Here is a 26,323-nt window from a genome sequence, read left to right on the forward strand (position 1 = left end):
TGCCACTGAAGCAAACTCTTTTGTAAGTCTCACTCAACAGCAAACAGGATCAGGGACCTTGATCGATTTGCATTCTCCACACCTACACTACCATGGAATGAGGGAACTACCTTCATTTGAAGTAAAGATTGGATAGTTTGGCAGATCGTGAGAGGATTGGTCAGTCAGATCTTGTCAAGCTCTGACCAGCCAACCTATGGTCTCAACATGCTTTAAATGTATAGGAACAGGGTAGTTGCAGAACCATCATTCCTCTTACTTTCCAAAGTGATGCCATTTCCTTTTTAGATTTTGTTTTTGGTCTCACTGTTCATAATTGGCATCAATTTTATCCCCAATTCAAATTCACAATATTGCTTGTCTTGCCAATTTTTAATAGACATTATCTATTTGCAAATGTACAGATTCTGAAGGACATTGTGGATCTTAGTTAAGGTGGGAATTCTTGCAAAGGTGCATAGTTTGGTATTTACCTGATTGCATAGTAAACAGCAATATGGTTGGCATGTCCACTCACTCCGTCTTGATCAAAGGTCAACACCTGCACGAGAAGAACAAAGGAGACATACCATCAGCCCATCACCACTGACAGAAAGGAAACCATCCATAAATTGCTCCCTCCAAAGTGAAGAACGTGCTGCCCTGGTAAAGGCTCTCTCAAGTAAGAATTGTTCTTTTGCTGCTTATTGCTAAACATAACGTTCGTGGCTAAGCCTCTGAGCAGATTTCAGTGACCCGTGATATTGCTCTGCTGTTTCTGATGTTCTGCACAGTTTGGTTTGTTGCCATTGGTGACTTTGTTGCATAGTGTGGAGAAGGTTATAAAAAAATCCTACATTTCAATCAGCAGTGCCAACTGTTGCAACTCCAACAACGCTCAAGAAGCTTGACACCATCCAGGACAAAGCAGCCCACATGATTGGTACCACCCTCACTTTGTTCACTACCAACGCTTGGTAGCAGCAGTACGAATCATTTAAAAGATGCACTGCAGCAACACAACAAGGTTCTTAACAGCTTCTTCCAAATCTACAATCTCTACCATTCAGGAGAGCACAATGAATAGGAAGACCACCACCTGTACATTCTACTCTAAGCCACACACCATTCTGACTTGGAAATATATCAGTGCACTTTCTGTTAGTGTCAAGCTTCTTGAGCGTTGTTGGAGCTGCACTCACCCAAGCTTTGGGGAGTCAAGAATTGAGTTCTGCAGAATCTCCAGCTCAAGAAATAACTTTGTCCAGTATCTTAAATAAATGTAGACTTGAAGTATGACAGTATCCCACATGCCACTAAACATGCAAGTGATGGTGCAACAGTTGAAGCATTATTTTTAATTGGATACCACTGCTGTTTGAAGTGTAGGATGTTTTATAACCTTCTCCACACTACGCAATGAAGTCATCAATGGCAACAAACCAAAGTGTGCAGAACATCAGAAACAGGAGAGCAATATCATGGGTCACTAAAATCTGCTCAGAGGCTTAGCCACGAACGTTATGTTAGGTCAGAATCCTATAACTCCCTCCTTTATGACACTGTGAGTCTACCTGCACCACAAGGAATGCAGTGGTTCAAGGAAACAGCTCACCATCACCTTTGCAGCAATTAGGGATGGGCAATAAATGCTGTCCAAGACAGCAATGTCTGCATCCTATGAACAAATTAAAAAACAACATCGGGAAAGGTAAAATTCCAAATTTCAATGTGCAAGATTAACAAAAAATGGTCAGGTGTGTTTTCCAACATAATGGCAACTGCACTAACACTGAAACAGCAGATGGGGGAGCTGTTGATGGCAATAGCAAGGTATTCTGACTGTTCACATCTAACCTGTTAGTAGTTAAAAAATCACACAACACCAGGTTATAGTCCAACAGATTTAATTAGAAGCACACTAGCTTTCGGAGCAACGCTCCTTCATCAGGTGATTGTGGAGGGCTCGATCGTAACACAGAATGTATAGCAAAAATTTGCCGTGTGATGTAACTGAAATTATACATTGCAAAATTGATTGTCTGTTAAGCAATTCATCTGTTAGAATATAGTAATAGTTTCACTTCTTTCATGTGTAAATCACAAAACCCTTTTTTTTAAAGTTGCATTCTCGGGTTAGCTGTTAACAATGGTGATAGGTAGACAATATGTTGAAGGTGTTAGCACCCCTGTGTTCTCTGTCTATGACCTGATGTTTAGATTGATTCTAATCTAAAAAGTGAGATAACAGTGCTTTACATAAAATCATGCAGTTTTGAGCTCAGAGTTCTACATGAATGTATACAGCTTTTGAGCAAAGTGCAATGTAACTCTGCAAGTACAAATTCACCACATAAAATGTGTGTGCATGTGGGTCTTTCTGGGGTGGGGGTAGTGAGAGTGAGAATGTGTGTGAGAACGTGTGTGTGTGTGTGTGTGTGTGTGTGTGTGTATGTGCAGAGTGTCTTAAGTCTGTGAGGGGGTGGGAGTGTGTGTGTCTATAAGGGTGTGTGTGGGTGACTGTATGCACATCTGTGTGTATCTGTGTCCGTGTGTATGTGTGAGAGCGTGTGTGTGTAGGAATATCTGTGTGTGTGTGTAGTGCACACAGTTAAAAATCACACAACACCCAGTTATAGTCCAACAGGTTTATTTGGAAGCACTAGCTTTTGGAGCATTGCTCCTTGAATAAGAAATACAAGGAGCAGCACTCCGAGAGCTAGTGTTTCCAAATAAATCTGTTGGACTATAACCCGGTGTGTGACTTTTAACTTTGTACACCACAGTCCAACAGTGGCTCCTCCAAATCATTAATAAAGACATAGAATCATATAGTCACTTATGGAACAGGTGGTGGTAATTTGGCTCATAGAGTCCATGCTTTAGGCCAGGTAGTAATTCAGTCGGTCCCACTCCCTCATGGCTCTTCAGATTTATTTCCTTCAAGTGTCAATCCAATTTCCTTTTGTTATCATCTATTGTTTTCACATCCACCACCTTCGTGGGTTGCAATTTCTAGTTCATTATCACTCTACATATAAAAAAGGTCATCTTTACAATGCCCTATATTTCTTGCCCATATCACCTCCACTTTTCTATTAGTAACTTCAAATTTAATAATAGCTTCTAGTATCTTTCCTTTGAGAAGTGCTAAGTGAACTGGTCTGCAGCTTCCTGCTTGTTGCTTTGTTCCTTTTTTGAATAAATTAGTTACATGTGAAATTTTCCAATCTAATGGAACTATCCCTGAATTCTAAACAATTTTGGAAAAGTAAAACAACTAATTAAAACAGGTCCATAATAATTCAAGGATTTCTCAATATCTTTTTTTAGGGGGATTGTAATTGTTTTAAGCTCATAAAGTCAAAGTGTTAAACAACATGGAAACAGACCCTTTGGTCCAACCAGTCCAGACCATAATCTCAAATTATGGGATCCCAAATCCCACCTGCCTGTGCTTGGCCCATATCCCTCCAAACATTTCTTATTCATGTACTTAAGCGTCTTTTAAACGCTGTAACTGTACCCACATTCACCACTTCCTCTGGAAGTTCCTTCCATTTATGAACCATTCTCTGTGTAAAATAAATTGCCCCTCATGTCTTTTTTAAAATCTTTCTTCTTTTGCCTTAAAAATATGTCCCCTAATTTTGAAATCCTCTACTTTAGGGAAAAGACACCTGCCTTTAATCTTAATTATACTCCTCATGATTTTATAAACCTCTATCAGATCACACCTCAACCTCCTAAGTTCTGATTTTAAAAAGTCCCAGCCTATCCAGCGTCTTCCTATAACTTCTTATGAAGTTGAACGTGTGTACTGTACCTTTAAGAGAGTGAATGCAATTCTGAACTGAGAGATTACAAGCACCTGTGTGTGAAGGTATTCTCAGAGTGTACTGGAAAATTAGAAATAAGTAACATTTGGCTGTGAAACGGATACTTGAATTGGTTATTGTTTTGACGACAATTCAAATTTAACCAGTTTAAATTATGCCCCAATATACTAAAACCCAATCGAGTTTGAATTTATTGTTTTGCCAACATTGAACCAATGAGACAATCTGATGTTAGGAGTATAAAAAAAGCAGGCATTTTGAAAATTGGAGAGGGAGCAATGGCTATTGAGAGAGACCAAAGAAATTAGGAAATGCTCTCTATCAAAGGTACCTTTTCAGATGAAGCATACTCACAGTAAAAAGAAAAAAAAGACCCAGGGAAATCTTCAGCCGGAAGAAGAGAGACACCAAAGACAACATAAGTGCCTTATTAGAACAGCATATTGTTATAGAGTTGGAGGCAGGTAAGAAGCAGTTAAGAGAAAATGGGGCTTAGAGTGTTGAATAGTTGTTGTTTAATGTTCACTTTTAGAGTTAAAAAAAAAATTTATATTATTTTCTTTAAATAGTGGTATTTAGGAGTTCTCTCTCACTCATATTTTAACAGATTCCGAGGTGAGGTGTGCGTTTCTGGGTATTTGGTTTAATTAACAGAAGGGTTCACTGCCTTGTCTTAACAAACTCAAACCTTCCATTTCCAGCAACATCCTGTTAAATCTTTTCTGAACCCTCTCCGCCTCCTTTTTCACCTATTGATATACATATATTTCTGATATATTGTTTGTGCCTCCATTGTGGATAGGCACAAAAGTCTGCACAAAACATCTTCGAGCCTCTTAGTTTTCAGAATCCTCATGAGATGATGACTAATGCTCACTTTAGTTGCTTTATACTTTTTAAATTACTTGTAAATCTTTTATGATCAGCAGCAATGCAGCTCTGACTCAGTGCTAGCAATTCCGAAGCATTTCACCCGAGGAATAAACTGTGATATGTTGAGCTTCGTACGTAAAATTTCTTCTCACACTACAAGTGCATTGCCAGAAACATATTCATTGAATCTATCTGCTGGGAGTTAGTCTTTAGCTCCAGTGAGTTAAAGTCTATTTCAGGAAGAACATGTAGTAAGAGGCACTAAAGCTCTTTCAAAGACTTGACAAAGCAAGATGGTCCAAGTGATCACCTAACTGCTGTATGATTCAGTGAGCTTCAGAGACCCTACAGAAAATTATTACCTAGTGGAAAATGGAAGAAGTTCTAGCCAGGTTCCATAAGATCAGTGTTCAGAGATTAGTCAAAAGACCTTCAACAACGTGAGATGAAGCAAGAATTATGCAACTAGTGTCTGAGATCTATTAGCTCTTCCAATTTTAACCATATAATTTTACAACAGAAGATGAAAAGTCACATTGAGATGTGCTATTAAATCTGAAGTCCTCCCAACTCTTTATCACTGCATACATTCACGATACACAAACAGAATCATTACATACACGTTTGTGTATTCCACACAATGAAAATAATGTGGATACATCTGCTGCTTCTTTATTGTGGACTCCAGACTCAAACCAGCTCTGCAAATCTCATCTATGAGCTTATTGACATCTGTGGTGATGAAACACCTGGATCAATGCTCTGAAAAATAACAGCAGCACAGAAACATCACATGGGATTCTACTGCGATATTGCAGGATAGAGGGTGAGGATTGGGCGGAGAGGGTGAGAGACAGTGACAGAATGGAGGGTGAGGATTGGGCGGAGAGGGTGAGAGACAGTGACAGGATGGAGGGTGAGGATTGGGCGGAGAGGGTGAGAGACAGTGACAGAATGGAGGGTGAGGATTGGGCGGAGAGGGTGAGAGACAGTGACAGAATGAGGACAGAAAAACAGGAACAAGAGGCACATCCTGCTTATATACACTGCAAACATCTTCCTCAGTCACAACGGTGAACTTGCTCTAAATTTGGAAGAATTGCCAAATTAGGCAAGAAATTAGGCAAGCAACAGCCCTAAACTTATACAGTGAATCATACCTGATGGCCAGCATCCTGGGTTCCTCCATTTCCATTCCTAGGTAGGAGCAGGAAGAGGCTATAGGAATTCAGAGAGTCAGAAAAGGTGAGGCAGCAGGAGAAATACAGAAGTGAATGGTAATTTAAGGGAGAAAGATAGCAGGGGGAACAGAGCATGGGACGGAAAGACAAAACAGTCAGAATGGGAAATAAACAGAGACAGATCAAAATGGGTGGGGTGAGAGGGCATGTGAGGAGAGGTGAGTCAGTTACACTTTATGCAGCACGTGCAGCAAGATGGTCTGTCTGAGACTGTGGTGAAAACTGAGTAACTCAAGGCTTCGAAAAGGAGTTTCGATAATTAACAAATGACAAAAATCTGCAAAGTTATGGGGGAATGGCACTGGTGAATTACTCTGGTAGAGAATTCCGATAGACTCATCAGGCTGAATGCTTCCTTCTGTGCAATGAAACATTGATGATATGTATATTTGGCATTGATTGGAGACTAAAGCTTTGAAAAACTGTGGAAAAAAGGAAATTAATTTCAAGTTTTGCGAACATACTTAAAGTGGACTCTCTTAGAAATCATGGAAAGTTCATCTTTGACACTGGAGTTTCTTTAAAAAAGACCTCCCAGAATCACATGACTGATGATAACTACTTGTTTACTGTAGACCTCGCTGCTGGCTGTTTTTGAACAGAGACTTGAACAGGTCCTAGTTTAGTTGGAGTAAAATCTGCTAACAACAAACTGAGTTTGAGGAAAATTTGCTCAGAACAAGTTACCAAGCTTATCTCTCCCATTTCTGAAAAGAAATCTCCCTACATTAGTTCACGGTCAAACATATATGTTAGCTTAAGAGAGTGACTGAAAGAACTTCTCAAGATTCTATTTCCTGAGCAAACCATGTCTACGAGACTTCAGACATAAATGTGTGTGGATTAGTGACTTGGCCACAGTTGCCAGAACATCAGAGTAACATTCTGAAACACTTTAAGGTTTACCCTATTGCTTTTAGCAATAACTTACTGGCCAAGGTGATTTTCTTTTAAGAGGTCCGATGACTGCAGAGAACTCTGTTTCTTTTTATCTAGATATTTAGAGGAATAAGCACTTATACTTCTATATTACTGATTGTGCATGTTAATCAATTATATCATCTTAATTAAATAAGTTTTGTTTGACAATAATCCTATAATTGTGTTTCTTAAGAAATATGACTGGTAGATTTTGGTTGTTTAAAACCTGATAGAGATAATGAGATGTTGAAAGCTTAATTTGTTCTGCTGAAATGTAAGAAATTGCGTGTTCTGTGGGGGTGTTTTTCTGTCTTGAAAGTAGGATGGGACAATCTAATCATACTCTGTAAATACTGTTTTAAGGAATTACCTAATCACACACTGTTTTAAGGAATTACCTAATCACACATTGTTTCTGGAAATAATTTAATTACTTTGTTTTTGGGTAGCATGTGTCTATGGGAGAATGGCAGGGGGTTGTGTCTTGTGTGCATGACTGACTGTGATGTCAAACCCTGTATAAAGGGGAGGACTGTTTCCTTGTTCAGAGAGCCTCACTTGACACACTCTGCAAGCATCACGAAGAGTGTTAAATGATCCTCCAACAGCTTGTACTTGCTTAATAAGTTTTGGCTGTTCACACGTGTTGGTATATTGCAGTTAAGTGTGTAAGAATCTCAAGAAAAAGAACCTAACATTCGGTGACAGCGGCGGGATTCCAACATCTAAAGCTTCCAGACAGACTGAGTTTGTGTTTGTCTGCATGATGATAATATGAGTCAGATGGGCCCACCAGGTAAGATTTACCTTGATCTCTCTCTTTCCTTAACCTATCACTCAGTCAACATCTCGTCCCCGAGAACTCTGTAGTGACAGAATCTCTGAGGTAACTTACACACTTGTACACCAACGAATTCATTTTCAGAACCATAAATTCTAGAAAAGGGAGGTTAGAAGCCCCATGGAAAGGGAGTTTAGAGTCCCCCTCAAATTCAGAGGTTTAAGTCGTCAGAACCATAAGTTCTTGGAAAGGGAGGTTACACACCCCCTGGAATTGAGAGCTTAGAGTCAGCTAATAGTGAGGTTTGAAGTCCAGGAACAAAGTATATAAGATAAAGGATAACTATTGTGTCTGTCTCAATCACTCTGCTTTAGACTGGTTATTAAGAGGGGAAATCCCCCATGCCAAGGTCAGGACCCTAAAGTGGGTGTGAAGACTGAGGACACAAGATAAGTTAGGAAGTTGAGACTTTAAAAATGGAACAGATGTTGGGATAAGTTGGGTGTCGGAAACCCTTCGGATCGGTTATGCCAGAATGACAAGCAAAATGAAGAACAATTCAGGCATTGGGAAATGAAATTTGGCCCCTGGGAGGAACTTGGGTATAGGTAAATGTTTAAAAGCAGAAGAGGCAATTTCGAAATGTAATAAGGGGGACTAGAGTCATAGAGATGTACAGCACAGAAACAGACCCTTCAGTTCAACTCGTCCATGCCAACCAGATATCCCAAGCCAATCTAGTCCAACCTGCCAGCACCTGGCCCACATCCCCCCAAACCCTTCCTCATTCCATGCACATACCACACTTGAGGTGAAAAGTTGCCCCTTTGGTCTCTTTTATATCTTTCCCCTCTCACCCTAAACCTATGCCCTCTAGTTCTAGACTCCCCCATCCCAGGGAAAGGACTTTGTCCATTTATCCTATCCATGCCCCTCATGATTTTATAAACCTCTATAAGGTCACCCCTCAGTCTCTGACGCTCCAGGGAAAACAGCCCCAGCCTATTCAGCTTCTATAACTCAAATCCTCCAACCCTGGCAACATCCTTGTAAATCTTTTCTGAACCCTTTCAAGTTTCACAACATCCTTCTGACAGGAAGGAGACCAGAATCGCACGCAATATTCCAACAATGGCCTAACCAATGTCCTGTACAGCCGTAACATGACGTCCAACTCCTGTACTCAATACTCTGACCAATAAAGGAAAGCATACCAAACACCCTCTTTACTATCGTATCTACCTGCGACTCCACTTTCAAGGAGTTATGAACCTGCACTCCAAGGTCTCTTTGTTCAGCAACACTCCCAAGACCTCACCATTAAGTGTATAAGTTCTGCTAAGGTTTGCTTTCCCAAAATGCAGCTCCACCTGCCACTTCTCCGCCTATTGGCAAATCTGATCAAGATCCTGTTGTAATCTGAGGTAACCTTCTTTGCTGTCTACTACACCTCCAATTTCGGTGTCATCTGCAATCTTACTAACTATACCTCCCATTGCTCACAACCAAATCATTTATATAAAATGACAAAAAGTAGTGGACCCAGCAGCGATCCTTGTGACATTCCACTGGTCACAGGCCTCCAGTCTGAAAAACAACCCTCCACCACCACTCTTCATCTTCTACCTTTGAGCCAGTTCCGTATCCAAATGGCTAGTATTCCATGAGATCTACGAAATAAAAACGATGACTGCAGATGCTGGAAACCAGATTCTGGATTAGTGGTGCTGGAAGAGCACAGCAGTTCAGGCAGCATCCAAGGTGCAGCGAAATTGACGTTTCGGGCAAAAGCCCTGATGAAGGGCTTTTGCCCGAAACGTCGATTTCGCTGCACCTTGGATGCTGCCTGAACTGCTGTGCTCTTCCAGCACCACTAATCCAGAATTCCATGAGATCTAACCTTGCTAACCAGTCTCCCATGGGGAACCTTGTTGAACGCCTTACTGAAGGCCAAATAGATCACATCCCCCACTCTGCACTTATCAATCCTCTTCAAAAAACTCAATCAAGTTTGTGTGATGTGACTAAATAGAAAACTTTAATATCCACATGGAGAAAGACTGCTGAGGAAATAACGAACAAATCTATACAGGCCAGCTAGGAGAATAATGCATGTCAAAGAGGGATTAGAGTGTGTGATAGTGAGAGAAACCCTAAGTCTTGGTCTCCTTCCAATGGGAAGGATTTTGTCAAACTTGAAAGGGAACCCTAAAAGTCCGTGTGAGGACTATGATATGAATAAAGGAAAACAGGAAAAATTGAGCAAGGATCGACAAAATAAGGAATCAGTGTTGAAACGCCAAGCTGAACTATCAAGCGGGAATAAAATAGAGGTACCTCGTGACATGTCTGGTCTGCTAATGTTTCAAAATAATGACACAGACTACTAACTATGGTCACAATGTGGATTTCTGACCTTCTCAGTGACATCAATTCAGGACTCACTATATGTCCAAAATCTCCTCAAAGCCATCCTCCTCCCCAAGCAATTGACCGTAATCAAATATGCTGCCCTCTGTGAGCCAGCAGGCACTAAATAGATCACTTGCCTCAAAAACAACAGGCATACCAGACATTGTCACTGTGCAGCGTTTACAGGGGGATGCCCCTACCCAGATAACAAATATGGAAGACGCATGGGTATTCGCATTTTGCGTCAAAGCCTCTGGGTCACTCCAGTTGGCCAAGTGTGTATACCTGATGTTTTGTTACCAATGCTAATAAAACCTGGAAAATTTAATTTTATTCTGTTTTTATTGTCATTTTAAGTTTCAGTTCATAGATGTTAACTTAAATTGCAGCTGTTTAGAAAATATTCATACGTTGCTTTGTTTTGTTAAGTGACTACTCATTCCCATTTTTTATAAGTTTACACAATACTACTAGCTATTATTTTGGTAACAAAAACATTGAAATATTTGTGTATTGATTTCATATTTTATGTAAAACATATTATTTCTATCAACTATTTTCAACATTTTAGAATTAGAGATCCTTGTGTGTGAGAGGACACAAGAACTTAACTAGTATAGTGCTTACTGTAATTTTGGACAGGACACAATGCAATGAGTCTAGCAATGGCCAATGGTTCTATTTGAATGATTCTCAGCTGGCAGGACTGTTTAAAGATTGACTCGTAGATACAGCAGCAAAAAAATTAAACTTCAAGGAAAGATTTCAATGTGAATACTACTGGTAATGCCTTGCTTTCGTGATCAGGAAAGTAGAAGACTTGAAATTAAACTTTATTACAACTAAGCATAAAGTCAATAAAGTTAAAGAAAAAATTTAGTTAGGAATCAGGAACTGTGAAATACTTTACCTAACAGCTTTCACATTAACCAAGTATTAATTTGTTAAAAGAAAATAATTTTTGAAGGACCTGAATGGGGTCCCAGAGGGTTTGATTTTAGGACCATTTATTATTGTTTATAAAAGACTAAATTGTTTAGGCAGCACAATTTAGAAGCTTAAGGATTATATAAAACTTGATAATGTCATAAATAGTGAACAAAGTAACAGACTTCAAGACGACTGAGAATGTTGAAATATGCAGACAATTTAGAATAGTTAAATGTGGAACTGTCTTCATACTGATACCCATCTTGGCAAGGAAGGAATGAGAAAGGAAATGCAAAGGTACTTTCAGCAGCTAACATCTTCTCTAGAGTTTCTCCATTCACAGGTAAAGCATGCTTCAGACCACCGCCCGCCTCTCCACAACCTGATCCAACGGATTCAATCAGCTCCCCAGTCATGAGTGTGAAAAGTGAAGAAGCTAACAATGATGAGGAGGAGGTCCATACGCTTTTTGTCAGTGGCCTTCCTATGGATTTTAAACCATATGAGCTTTACCTTCTCCTTCGAACATTTAAGTGATATGAAGGTTCACCGATTAAGCTAACATCAAAACAGCCAGGTGGCTTTGTTACATTTGACAGCAAAGTGGGAGCAGAAGCAGGAAAGAATGCTGCGTTTACCTACCCTGCTTGCTGCAGCTGTTGCACTTCATACTTAAGATGCACTGGTACCCTCCATCTGAAGCATCTCCACAAGGATAGAAGTCTCGTCAGTTTTGTTAAATATATAACTGCCCTTACTCAAGAATTCAGATTTCTCCATGGACTGTGTGCAAGGACAGACTGGATTCTGTTTTCAGGTTGGAGTCTACTGAAGGAGATTTTGGATAACTGGCTCATTTTCACTCATCTTGGAGGGGGTGGAGTGATCACTAAGGACTATGGATTTAAGAACTTTACTGGTGAACACATTTTTTCCACGCAGGAGGATCCTGGGGATCCTATCTATTGCATGGACTATTGTTGTTATCATTGTGTGTTGTGTATCAATAACTTGCTTAAATACTGGCTGTCAGGTTCTTATGAATAAGCTGGTAGCGCCTTTTAGTTGGTTATCATGGAATGATAAAAGGAGGAAATGAGATGTCAAAGGGTTAATTCATTTTGCTGATGTGTAAGAAATTGGATATCCTGGGAGGTGTGTTTTTTTGTCTTGCAGGTAGAATGTGACAATCTAATCATACTCTATAAATACTTTAAATGTTTTAAGGAATAACCTAACCACACATTGTTGTAAGCAACAATCCAATCACACATTGTTTCTAAAAATAATCTAATTACTTTGTTTTTGGGTGAATGTGACTATTGAGGAATGGCAGGAGTTATATCTTGCATGCATGAATGACCGTGATGTCAAACCCTGTATAAAAGGGAGATCAGAGAGCTTCACTTGACACGCTCCACAAGCGTCGCAAAAAGTGTTAAGTGATCCTCCAAAGCTTATACTTGCTTAATAAATTTTGGCTGTACACAGAACTTGGCATATTGCAGTTGCATCAAGTATCTAAGAACCTCAAGAAAAAGAACCTAACAATAACATATTTAATTGGTAATCTAGGTAACTGGAAAAGGTATTTTTATTTTATGTTGTGAATAGGGTGGTTGAGTGCCCGTGCACTCCTCCAGTCTTGGTCATAACATTGTGATAATGTTGTGATTTGATGTATAACCAAATATTCTCAGCTGAATAATAAGAATCCCAAGATGAAAAATCAAGAAGTATCTGTATAAGTAGAAAATATTCTCTCTGCATTCCTCCCAGAGGTCAAATCTGCTCTTTGATCAATGGAATCAAAGTGACAGGAGGGAACAGGCAGAATTCGGACTCACCAAGCTGATGTGATGTATCTGTATGTATCTGAGGATAAGCTTTGCAATGAGCTCTGGGTCCCACTGTAGTTCTGGATTGTCTGCAAGATCTCTAGGGAAAATAAATAAGGACATAAATTAGTTCAAATTATAAAGAATGATAAGTCACAAAGCATATTCATTCCATCAACTTATGGGAAAACATCCCTCCACATTGAATTTGTCTAACTGAACTTTGGCTCACTCTCCACTTATATTTTAATATAAAGATTACTAGCAATTATGGATTCTTCCTTCAAGAAAATTTATCTGCAGAAAGATTCCATCAAACTACACCTCAAAGGCTAAGAGTCATAGAAATAGAGGGATTTGAAAATAAGGAAAAGAAGTTTAAAAAGGAACTGGAGTCAATGTAGATCAGGAGACACAGAAGGCATATCTAGGAAATAGGATGCAAGCAGCATCTCTTCATCTCTTTGAACTCACATGACCTGTATCTGTCCAAACTGGTTTAGGCCTGCTTCATTGCATCTTTGGTTTCTTTGCAAAATTTGCCTTCTCAGCCATTGTCAGTTACCAGTTACATCAGTTTGACAATCAATGAGACTAGAGAAATCTCCAGCTTTTTTAGTCACTTTTTGCTGCCAGTCAGTTGTCGTCTCTGTGCCTGTTTGACATTGGTCATTGTTCAGATGATGAAGGTTATTAGGGTGGAAGATAGGATCTAGCCAGGAGTGCATTAGTTTAGTCTAGAGATAACAAAGGCAAAGGTTATTGGTTACTACAGCAAATGAGCAGTGGCAGACATGAAGACAAGTGATGCAATGCAAACAAAATTATGCAATTTGTTGATGGTGTTGAAATGTAGTCAGAAGCTTATCACAAGAGTTTAAACCAACATTGAGTTTACGAATGGTTTGGTTCAGCCTCAGACAACCCAGGGAGAGGGCAGAGCTTGGTAGCTAAGGAATAGATTTGTACTTTTTCAGTATATTAGTGGAACAATCATCACTATGAACTCCATTAAATCCATCCCATCTTGAATACATCATACCTTAATATTTAAAGTTTACAGAGAAAAGTCTCATGTTCAAATAATTTTTCCTAATTAGTAACCTGTCATTCACGAATGCAAACATATCATGCTCAAGGACAGTGACCTGCGTTATACAGGCGCAGCGACAGTGGCTGGCAGCACACAAGCGCATGGATGGTGACCGGTGTTACACAGGGCCAGGGACTGTGACCAGTGTCACATAGGCACAGGGGTAGTGACCTACTGGCATCAGGAAGTGACTAACTAAAAAGGCTGGACATTTCTTTAGTATCATTAATTGTCAAAAAATTGGTAACTGACAGTAGCTGAGATGGCAGACTTTGCAAAAAGACCAAAGGTGCAATGAGGCAGCCCTAAACCAGTTTGGACAGACACAGGTCATGTGAGTTCAAAATGAAATTGCTACAGGCAACAGCTTGAAGCTCATGAAACTTCAAACTACCAAATCTCAACAACATTTTATCCATTAAGAACTGTAAGGCTGATTAAATGAACTGTATGAGTAAGAACACTGTAGAAATCAGATTTTCCTTTGGGTGCAATGCCCTCAGGTAACTATTTGATGCTGCAGTAAGGAATAGCGCTTCAGAAACGTGACCAATTAAGCAGGTTATCAGGAGATGCAGACAGCATGAAGATTATAAAAAGAGAGCCATTTCTGTCTTAAGCCTGGCTTCAAAACTGTTTGCAAGCTTTTCAGAAATATTTTGAACCATGTCCGTTAAGTCCTTAAGAGTTTACATGGAAATAAGAGATTAGAACTGCTAAACCCATCACTTCCAATTGTTCAGAATAATCTGCTGCCATAATCATTTATTTAATTGCACAAATAATTAAAAGCAAGCTCTCCTCTGAAAATGAAGTGAAATCTTCCTCTTATCTGGAGAAATGCCTGAACATAAGTGGACAAAGTTGAAAATCACACAAAACCAGGTTTTAGTCCAGCAGGTTTATTTGAAGCACTAGCTTTCAGTGTTGCTCCTTCATCAGGTGGGTATGGAGCATAAGACCATAACACACACAATTTATAGCAAAAGATTACAATGTCATGCAAATGAAATGATATATTGAACAAACCTGGATTATTCAGGTTTGTTCAACATATCATTTCAGTTGCATGACACTGTAATCATTTGCTATAAATGTAAACCTTTTCTGAACCCTTTCAAGTTTTACAACATCCTTCCTAAAGCGGGGAGACCAGAATTCACAGTATTTCAAATGTAGCCTAACCAATGACCTGTACAGCTGCAACATGACCACTCAACTGCTATACTCAACACACTGACCAATAAAGGCAAGCATACCAAACTGTCGTATCCACCAGCGACTCCACTTTCAAGGAACTATGAACCCTGAATTCCAAGGTCTCTTTGTTCATTAAAAATCCCCAGGACCTTAACATTAAGGGTATAAATCTTGCCCTGATTTGCCTTTCCAAAATGCAGTACCTCACATTTACCTAAATTAATCTCCATCTGCCACTTCCCGGCCCATTGGCCCATCTTAACAAAATCCTGTTCTATTCTGAGGTAACCTTCTTCGCTGTCCACTACCCCACCAATTTTGGTGTCACCTGCAAACTTACTAACCATATCTCCTATGTTCACATGCACATCATTTATATAAATGATGAAAAGCAGTGGACCCAGCACAGATCCTTGTGGCAAACCACTGGTTACAGGTCTCCAATCTGAAAAGCAAGCCTCCACCACCACCTTCTGTCTTCTACCTTCAAGCCAATTCTGAATCCAAACAGCTAGTTCTCCTGTATCTCATGTGATGTAACTTTGCTAACCAGTCGACCATGAGGAACCCAGTTGAATGCCTTACTGAAGTCCATACAGATCACACCCACTGCTCTGCATTCATTAATCCTTTCCTTACTTCAAAAAACTCAATCAAGTTTGTGAGACATGATTTCCCATGCATAAAGCCATGTTGTCTATCCCTAATCAGTCCTTGTCTTTCCAAATACATATAAATCCTATCCTCAGGATTCCATCCAACAACTTGCCCAACACTGATGTCAGGCTCACTGTCTACTGTTCCCTGGCTTTTCCTTACCACCTTTCTAAAATAGTGGCACCACATTAGCTAACCTGCAGTCTTCCAGCACATCACCTGTGGCTATCCACAATACAAATATTTCAGCAAGAGGCCCAGCAATCACTTCTCTAGCTTCCTGCCAATCAAAATGCAAACTTTGTTCCCAGTTCATTTAAATCGAGTGCTTTTGCTGTGATTTTAAACCTTTGGTGAACCATTAGTCTTAATGAGTATGCTTACACCAGTACTGAGGCAAGGCATAGTAGCATTCAGCTAACTCACCACTGCCTCTCATTACCCAGCCCAGCAGCAGCCCTTCTTGTCAGATTGGGAAGCAGCATTAAGGCAGTTGTGGAAATGCTTCAGTAATAAAGGATATTTAAAAATTGCTAAGTTCATAACCTCAGTCTTTTCCCTTCCGCCTTTTCACCCTGCTCAATGTGTCACAGCTGGGAGATTTGGTGGTTAGCTCAAGGTCAGAGGGCATACTTTCACAAAGGATTCTGGCACAAAGTGAGAGGCCCCACTGTGCAGTTCACTCAAACAGGCTGGGCAATGGATCAGTGCATTAATCACAGACTACATAAGTCACCGGGTCATAGTGGAGGAGGGTAAAGACTGGGGCCAAGAAGGGGAATTAGTAACAGTTCAGTTTATAGTCCAGCAAGTTAATGTACGTTACTTGTTATGCACTACACTGAAGGTTAGCTGTTCTCCTAGAGACCAGCCTGCGCACTGAATGTTTGGAATGTGTTATAGAGCCATAGAGTAAAACAGCACGGAAACAGACTGTTTGGTCCAACTCATCCATGCTGGCCAGACATTCCAATCTGACCCTTTTGCCAGCATTTGGCCCATATCTCTTCAAACCCTTTCTCTTTATACACCCATCCAGATATCTTTTACATTTTGTAATTGTACCTGCCTCCACCACTTCCTCTGGCAGCACAAACTATATATGTACCACCCTCTGCATTAAAAAGTTACCCTGCAGGTCCATTTTAAATCTTTTCCCTTAAACCTATGGCCTCTAGTTTTGGTTCCCCCCCCCCCACCCAGGAAATAGACCTTGGTAATTCACCCTATCCATGCCCCTCGTGATTTTGTAAAGTTCTGTGAGGTCACTCCTCAGCCTCCAATACGCCAGGGATAAAATCCCTAGCCTACTCAGCCCCTCCCAATGACTCAAATTCATTAGCCTCAAAATGTTAGATTTCTTGGTCTCCATGGATGCTGCCTGACCAACTGTGGTTTTTAGCATCTTTTGTTGTCAACTAGTAGTATGGGTATGGAATGCTTTGCCTGCAATGGTAGTAGATTCGCCAACTTAAGTACATTTAAATCGTCATTGGACAAGCATATGTACGTACATGGAATAGTGTAGGTTAGACGGGGCTTCAGATTGAAATGACAGGTCGGCGCAACATCGCGGGCCGAAGGGCCTGTACTGCACTGTAATGTTCTATGTTCTTTATTTATGTACCTTTACATGTTTTGAGATCTTAGGCACATGCTGTTCTGTAATATGAACTCTTTTCAAGGCATCACTATTTATTTCCACAAGTGCCCTAGCTTCCATGTTCTTCCCCACAGTAAATACTGATGTGAAATGTTTGTTTAGTATCTCACCCATCTCCTGTGATTCCACACATAGACAGCCAAGTTAATCTGTTATGGTCTGCATTCTCTCCCTAGTTATTCTTAATGTACTACTAAATCTTTTTGGATTCTCCTAAACTCTTTGCCAAAGCTATCTCAAATCCCCTTTCCGTCTTCCTGATTTCTCTCTTTAGTATATTCCTACTACTCACCTAGAGGTTCACTCATTCCAAGCTATCTGATATATATTTCCTTTTTATTGACTAGAAACACAAATTCTCTAATATTCCAACATTCCCTACACCTACCAGCCTTGCCTTTCACAATACCAGGAACATACTATCTCTGAAGTCTGGTTATCTCATTTTTAAAGGGCTCCCACTTTCAACCATCCCTTTATTTGAGAATAGCCTCACCCAAACGACTTTCGAAAATTCCTGTCTAAAACTGTCAAAATTGGCTGCATTCCAATTTAGAACTTTAAACTTTTTGATCGAATCTACCTTTTACCATTTCCATTTTAAAACAACAGAAGTGTGATCACTTGCCCAGTGTGCTCCCCATTGACACCTCCATAACTTGCCCTGCCTTATTTCTCAAGAGAAGGTCAAGTACTATTTCTTCTCAAATAGGTACATCCAGTGTTGTGGGAGAATATATTCAAACTCTGAGCAATTTAGTTCTCAGTTTAAAATAGGAATTTTTATTGTCGGACAGCTCAGGGTACAGTTTTGTTAAACAAATGTAAATAATTTATATCTCAGCATACATACTGATTACATCATGAGAAAGTCTGATGATTTCTGATGAAGTGTCACCAGACTTGGAACGTTAACTCTGCTTTCTCCCCACAGCAGCCAGACCCACTGAGTTTTACCAGCAATTTTTTTTTTGTTTCATGATATAGACTGAAGTGTAATAAATAAGTTAATGTCCATGCTAGTGTGTGAATTCCTGTGTTTCTTATCCACTCCACTGTTTACTGTCCATTTAATTTCTAGCCTGGAGCCTGATCTGCGTAAAGTCCTGGTGAACATGGATTTTCCAATGGACAGTAAAACTTCGGTATTTCCAGATATCAAGGATGATGTGATCAAAGTAGGTCAGTGGGGTATTTCTGAATCTAAGGTTATTGTCAATTTCTCTTGTTAAGTGTTTTCATAATGCAGTGATTAAAAATGTTGGAATAAGAAAAATGTTATGTTGTCTGTCTGTTGATAACATTAATTACCTCCTGAGTAAGGAGCACGCAAACAATTTTACTGCAACAGACATGCTATGAAGTTGAAGACATGTACTGCACCTTTATGAGAGAGAGAGAATGCTGTTTTGAACCGAGATGTTACAAGCATATGACTAGATGGCAATCCCAGAGTGTACTAGAATATTGAAAATATATACCATTTGGCTGTTAAAAAGCTACCTGAGTTTTGGTTGCTGTTTTGACAACAATTTGAATCTAACCAGCTTAAATTATGCCCAGGATACTAGAAACCAGTTGAGGTGGAACTTATTATTTTGCCAACATCAAACCAATGAGACGATCGATGTTGGGAGTTTTAAGGAAGCAGATATTTTGAAAACTGGTCAGAGAGCAACTGCCATAGAGAGAGAGACTCATGGAGAGTTAATTGCCACTCTCAAAGAAATTAGAAAACACTCTGTGTCAAAGGTACCTTTTCATGTAAAATATATTCTCAGTAAAAAGAAGGACGACAACCCAGGGAGATCAGTAGCTGAAAGAGTGAAGACACAGAAGAAGACAGAGACGGTGTGGTTTTGAAATTAAGTTGATGTAATTTTCATAAATATTTTATTGGAACAGCATATTGTTATAGAGTTGTATGCAGATAGTAACCAGTTAAGAGAAAGGGGGGTTTAGATTTGTTAATAGTTTTGTTTAATGTTCACTTTTAGAGTTCGAAAATAAATTTATGTTACTTTCTTTAAACAGTGGAATTTGGGAGTTCTTTTAACAGTTCATATTTTAACAGTTATGAGACGAGGCAAGCTTTTCTGAGTGTTTGGTTTAATTAACAGAAAAGGTTCACCTCCGTGTCGTAACATTTAATAGAAGCAGATCATTTCTATGGATAATTTTGAAAAAGTAAACAGGAAGGGAAATCTCATCTTTGTTGCTTATGATGAGACTACATTGAGCCTTGTGCCATCCTGGAGTTGTGCATTGTGATGCTATCTATTTCCAGCACACCACACATGGCAACAGGATAAGGTGCTCCCTGGACTTGTGTGTGCTGGGATCAAGTGATGAACTGCTATCCTGGTTTTACACAGGCAGGGAGATAGCTGTGAATTCAATTTGATGAGTTTAATCATGACTTCATTGGTGAATTCAATTTGGACCACACAGGTCCACGCAACAAATATCTGCATCACGGAATCTTAATTCAGTAACACAGCCAAATGTAAACTGATCAACTGTCCGAGTGCCTGTCCTGGTGTTCCTATACAGCTTTATCCCAATGGTTGACAAGGTACTGCCTGGTAGTAAGATTGAATCTCACAGGATCCAGGGAAAGCTTGCTAATTGGATGCAAAATTGGCTTGACAATAGAAGACAAGAGGGTGGTGGTAGAGAGCTATTTTTTTAAACTGGAGGCCTGTGACCAGCAGTGTGCCATGGGGATTGGTGCTGTACCCACTGTTATTTGTCATTTATATAAATGATTTGGACAAGTATTTAGGAGGCATGATTAGTAAGCTTGCAGAATACACCAAGATTGGTGGTATAGTGGACAGTCAAGATGGTTATCTGGGAGTACAATGAAATCTTCATCAATTGGGCCAGTAGGCTGATGAGTGACAGATGGAGTTTAACTTAGATAAGTGTTGCATTTTTGTGGGTCAAACCAGGGCAGGACTTACACAGTCAATGGTAGGGCCCTTGAAAAGCATTAGACAACAGAAATCATAGGTCCTTGAAGGTGAAGTCACAGGTAGATAGAGTACTGAAGAAGGCTTTCGGCATGCTTAGAATCATAGAATCCCTGCAGTGCAGAAGTAGGCCATTTGGCCCATCGAGTCCACACCGATCCTCTGAAGTGCAGCCTACCCAGCCCACTCCATCCCTGGAACCCTGAACTTGCCCAGACTAATCCACCTAACCCGCACATCCCTGGACACTGTTGGCAATTTAACACAGCCAATCTACCTAACCTACACCTTTGGACTGTGGGAGGAAACTGGAGCACTGGGAGAAAACCCACACATACACATATAGAACATACAAACTCCACAAGGAAGATCGCCCAAAGGTGGAACTGAAACCGGGTCTTTGGCGTTATGAGGCAGTAGTGCTAACTGCTTGCTTTCATTGGTCACAGCGTTAAGTATAGGAGTTGGGATATCTTGTTGCAGCTGTATAAGATGTTGGTAAGGCCACATTTGGAGTAGTGTGTGCAGTTCTGGCCACCCTACTATAGGAAGGATATTATTAAACTAGAAAGAGTGAAGAAAAGTTTTAGTAGGATGCTACCTGGACTGGAAAGTTTAAGATTTCAGGTGAGGTTGGAGAGGCTGGGACCTTTTGTCCCTAGATCATAGGAGATTGAGGTCTATAAAATCATGAGGGGCATAGGTAAGGTAGATAGTTCAACGCTTTTCCCCATGGTAGAAAAGTCTAAGACTAAGTGGGACTACTTCAATTGTGAACACTGGGTGGCATGTGCATGTCGGGTCGAAGGTCCTGCTTCCATGCTGTAGACTCTATGACATGATGGTTGCAATATGTTTAGTGGAAGGCACTTGACTTCCAACGGGGGAGACGGTCGGTGGTTTTTGTAGGATTTCCTGGGAAACTCTGAGCCTGGCTTCAGAGTGCACCATCTCACAACAGACAGCAGCTGTCTGGACTGACTAGGTAAGGGACAACTGCAAAGGAATTGGTGGAGTAGCCACAGTGAGAGCACAAACACTCTTGTCCTGAGAGAGGACAGCAGATTTATGCTCCATGGTACCTCTGTCACTCCCCCAGGCTGTACCCCAATATTCCTAGTGATCTGTTGGAGGACAAGCTGCTGGACTGCTGCAAGAGCCAATAAACCCCTTTGACTACTGGGATCCACAGTCATGTTAGCAGCAGTCTGAGCCTGCTTGGCACCAAGCATAATCTCAGGCTGAACTTGCATTGCAGTATTGAGGTGTTTCTTGGCTTCTGCCTGTGCTGCAGCAGAGGCTGAGACAGTGAGCACAACATACTATATCAAAATCTTGTCAGCTGCTGCAGTCAAGGAACTGGCTCCCACAGCCATAATGGAAATGGATCCAAGCTCTGTGCAGTGTCCTCTGCCACATTGGGACTGAGCTTGTCCATGTTCTTTGATAGGTCAGGCAGCATCCAAGGAGCAGACGAATCAACGTTTCAGGCATGATTCCTTCTTCAGGATTCCTGAAGAAAGGCTCATGCCCGAAATGTCTATTCTCCTGCTCCTCGGATGCTGACAGACCTGCTGCACTTTTCCAGCAACACATTTTCAGCTCTGATCTCCAGCATCTGCAGTCCTCACTTTCTCCATGTTCTTTGATAAGCTGACATGGCCTGATAGTCCATCTAGCATCTTGTGTGCATTTCCATCCATCTTCTTTTGTAGGCCTCCCATAATGTCCTCATCTGTATTCCTGAAGCAGAACTCACCATCCATGCTGCTGGCACACAAGGGTACCCATTTTCCCAGCAGCTCACTTGCAAGATCAAGTTACAATGTCTTCTCACCAGTGACCCAAGTTTGAACTTCTTTCCTCATGGTTGTGTCGAGGTTCCCAGTTGGCAGTTCCTGGGAATCTGAAAGCAAACAATTAGAAGGGGGAGGTGTGGGATGTTGGAGGGGGAGGCAGAATAAAACACAAAATACATGGTCACAAAGGCTGCAGCTTTCATTTCATTCCACATCTCAGAGTGAGTGAGGAGAGAGTTGCTTTGTGACTTGGCGCCTTCTGTTCTAGAATTCCTGTGCACCAAATCCTAGCTCTATCTCATAGGTGAGATTGTAGCAGCAATTTCGATTGAGAGAGGAGGCGATTCATAGGAAAGGTGGATGTCACTTGACTTCACAAGACCTCCTGGTCAGGTGTAAGGATTGGGAGTGCTGGTGGTGAGATGGGCGCCTGGATTGAATTACTTACGGGCAAAATTCACTTTTCGACAAGGTTCCCCATAGGAGACTGATTAGCAAGGTTGGATGTCATGGAATACAGGGAGAACTAGCCATTAGGATATAGAACTGGCTCAAAGGTAGAAGACAGAGGGTGGTGGTGGAGGGTTGTTTTTCAGACTAGAGGCCTGTGACCAGTGGAGTGCCACAAGGATCGGTGCTGGGTCCTCTACTTTTTGTCATTTACATAAACGATTTGGATGCGAGCACAAGAGGTACAGTTAGTAAGTTTGCAGATGACACTAAAATTGGAGGTGTAGTGGACAGCAAACAAGGTTACCTCAGATTACAACAGGATCTTGATCAGATGGACCAATAGGCTGAGAAGTGACAGATGGAGTTTAATTCAGATAAATGCAAGGTGCTGCACTTTGGGAAAGAAAATCTTAGCAGGATGTATACACTTAATGGTAAGGTCATAGGGAGTGTTGCTAAACAAAGAGACCTTGGAGTGCAGGTTCATAGCTCCTTGAAAGTGGAGTCGCAGGTAGATAGGATAGTGAAGAAGGCGTTTGCTATGCTTTCGTTTATTGGTCAGAGTACTGAATACAGGAGTTGGGAGGTCATGTTGCGGCTGTACAGGACGTTGGTTAGGCCACTGTTGGAATGTCGCATGCAATTCTGGTCTCCTTCCTATCGGAAAGATGTTGTGAAACTTGAAAGGGTTCAAAAAAAATTTACAAGGATGTTGCCAGGGTTGGATGATTTGAGCTATAGGGAGAGGCTGAACAGGCTGGGGCTGTTTTGCCTAGATGTTTACAAAATTATGAGGAGCAAATAGACAAAGTCTTTTCCCTGGGTTGGGGGAGTCCAGAACTAGAGGGCATAGGTTTAGTGTAAGAGGGGAAAGATTTAAAAGAGACCTGACAGGCAATGTTTTCACATAGAGGGTGGTACGCATATGGAATGAGCTGCCAGAGGAAGTGGTGGAGGCTGATACAATTGCAACATTTAAAAGGCATTTGGATGGTATATGAATAGGAAGGGTTTGGAGGGATATAGGCCAGGTGTTGGCAGGTGGGACTAGGTTGGGTTGGATATCTGGTCAGCATGGATGGATTGGACCGAAGGATCTGTTTCCATGCTGTACATCTCTATGACTATGAATGAAAACAACATGTATACTTTAATTGATTGATGTATGAGGACAAGCAAATCTTTTTATACATCCAAACTTCCAAAAAATATCAACTTTTAAATAATACTCTTCCTTGCTGTTTATAACTTCATATTTAGGCATGGTCTATTCCATCTACCACTTGGTCAACTTATCTAAAGCACCATGAATCCTCCTCACAACCCTGCCCAGTTTTGTGTCATCAGCAAACATGGAAATATTCCTTCATCCAGGTCGTTTATCTATATTGTGAATAGCTCGGGCCCAAGCACTGATCCTTGTGGTACCCCATTGGTCACTGCCTGCCATTTTATTCCAACATTGTTTCCTGTCAGTCCAACCAGTTCTCGATCCAGGCTAAAATATTACCCGCTACAAACCAGTATCTCATGTGCCTTAACTTTGCCCACTCATCTCTTATGAGAAACCGTATTAAAAGACTTTTGAAGATTTAAGTATACCACCTCCACTGGTTCTCCCTCATCTATTCTTTTAGTTACATCCTCAAAAATCTCCAGTAGATTTGTTAAGCGTGATTTGCCTTTCATAAACCTGTACTGGCTTTGTCCAATCAATTTAATGTTTTCCAAATGTTCTATTATCCCATCTTTCACAAAAGACTCCAGCATTGTCCTCACTACTGATGTTAGGCTATAATTGGACTGTAATTCTCTTTTTTTTCTCTTCTTTTTAAATTGTGGGGTAACATTTGCCATCCACCAATCTATAGGAACTGTCTCTGAATCTGGATAATTTTGGAAGATGGCCATGAATGCATCAAATATTTCCAGGGGCATTTCCTTCAGATCTCTGGATGTAGATTATCAGGACCTGGTGATTTGTCAGTCTTTAATCCTATTAATTTCTTCAGCATCATTTTCTTTCTAATACGGATTTCCTTCCTAAACATCAGGCTATGAAGAGAGAGCAGGGCAATGGAATTATTCTGGGAGTTTGTGCAAGGGTAACAGGGAAAGAGTGGGGCAGTGTGTTTAGTTTAGGATTGATATAGACCTATGGAGAGAGGTTTGCAGGAATGTTTGGGATTGTTATAGGGCTAAGGGAAGAAAGCATTCTTAGAACTGAGACAGGAATATGAGGAGACAACAGGAAAGTGGGTTTAGTATGGAGGTTAATAGAAGGCTATGAAAGGGGAATTCATTTGCAATTAATGCATGTTTGGGGAAGAGGGTAGGCAGTGGGATTGATGTAGGATTGGTGTCGGGCTGTGGGGAAAAAAAATTGAGGATTGGACACAGCAAAAGGCAATCAGTTGAGTGCAAGGAAGCAGGATTAGTTTAAGATTGATAAAGTAAAGAGTAATGGGGCAAGAGCCAGGTGTAATAGGGATTAGGTTGAGATTGTTACACCAAACAGTCTGCACAAACCAATAACGCAGATGATTGTCTGCTAAACTGTAAAGTTTGATGGTGTTAATCTATGCAGCTGCTGTCATATGCCTCTTAATGGACAAACTGAAAAGTAACAATCTCATGATTGTACCTACTCCCATTTTACAGGAGTTTGTGATCCACAGATTTGAACATAAGAGCGAGTGATCATATGTTCAAGTATTTTTCCCCCACAGTTTATTTGAAAAACTGAAAAGCTAATGGAATCTTGGTATTTTTTAGAATAGTAATGTTGTTACAATTATTTAAGATGTTAGTGAGACCACAGTTAGAGTAATGTGTCCAGTTTTGGTGGTCTTACTGGAGGAAGGTTGTGGTGGCACCGGAGGCTGTTCAGAGGAGGTTCACCAGATTGATTCCATGGATGCAAGGGCTGTTGTATTAAGATCAGTTGAATACCACAGGCTCGTACTCACTGGAATTCAGAAGAATGCGGGGGGGGGGGGGGGGGGGGGGGGAAATCTGATTGAGATATATAATGCTAAATGGAATTGATAAGGTGGATGTAGAACAGATGTCCCCACTTCTGGAACAGTCCAGCACAAGAGGTCAAGGGTTTGAGCATTCAGGATCACAAAATCATTACAGTGTAGAAGGCCATTGAGTCTACTGCATCTATATCAACTCTTTTAAAGAGCATTTCACAGTGCCATTCACCTGCCACCTCCCTATAACCCTGCACATTGTTCCTTTTCAAATAATTCCCTTCAAGTACTCTCAGGCAATGTATTTCAGACACTACCCATACAGCATGGAAACAGACCTTTCAGTCCAACTTGTCTGGTCTTGATCATACTTTCCAATCTGACCTAGTCCCATTGACCAACATTTGGCTCAAAGTCATTTAACTTTTCGTATTCATAAACCCTCCTTAATGGCCTTCTAAATGTTATAATTGTACCTGCCTCCACCACTTCCCCTGGCAGATTGTTCCATACATTCACATGAAAAAGTAACTTTGCGTCGTTTAAAATTTTGCTCCTTTCACCTTAAACATAAATTAGAGAAACAAATATGCAGGGGGACTAGGGAGACATGCAGGAGCAATAGGATTGTCAAAGGAGGGGATATTAATTTTCCTAACATAGACTGGGACTGCCATAGTGTTAATGGCTT

At 40.6% G+C, this 26,323-nt stretch overlaps 1 protein-coding gene across 1 annotated transcript in view; it reads right to left on the reverse strand.

Moving 5' to 3' along the window:
• The window catches only part of pigl (phosphatidylinositol glycan anchor biosynthesis, class L), a 90,432-nt gene that overhangs the window by 18,760 nt on the left and 45,349 nt on the right, over positions 1 to 26,323 (reverse strand). Inside the window, exons 3-4 of the mRNA XM_060848116.1 lie at positions 12,824 to 12,914; positions 474 to 541 (exon numbers count right to left, since the gene is read on the reverse strand). Of these exons, the coding sequence (XP_060704099.1) occupies positions 474 to 541; positions 12,824 to 12,914 (159 nt within the window). The remainder of the gene's footprint in view (positions 1 to 473; positions 542 to 12,823; positions 12,915 to 26,323) is intronic.

The sequence above is a fragment of the Hemiscyllium ocellatum genome, chromosome 31, assembly GCF_020745735.1.
Source record: "Hemiscyllium ocellatum isolate sHemOce1 chromosome 31, sHemOce1.pat.X.cur, whole genome shotgun sequence".
In the NCBI taxonomy this organism is placed as follows: Eukaryota; Metazoa; Chordata; class Chondrichthyes; order Orectolobiformes; family Hemiscylliidae; genus Hemiscyllium; species Hemiscyllium ocellatum.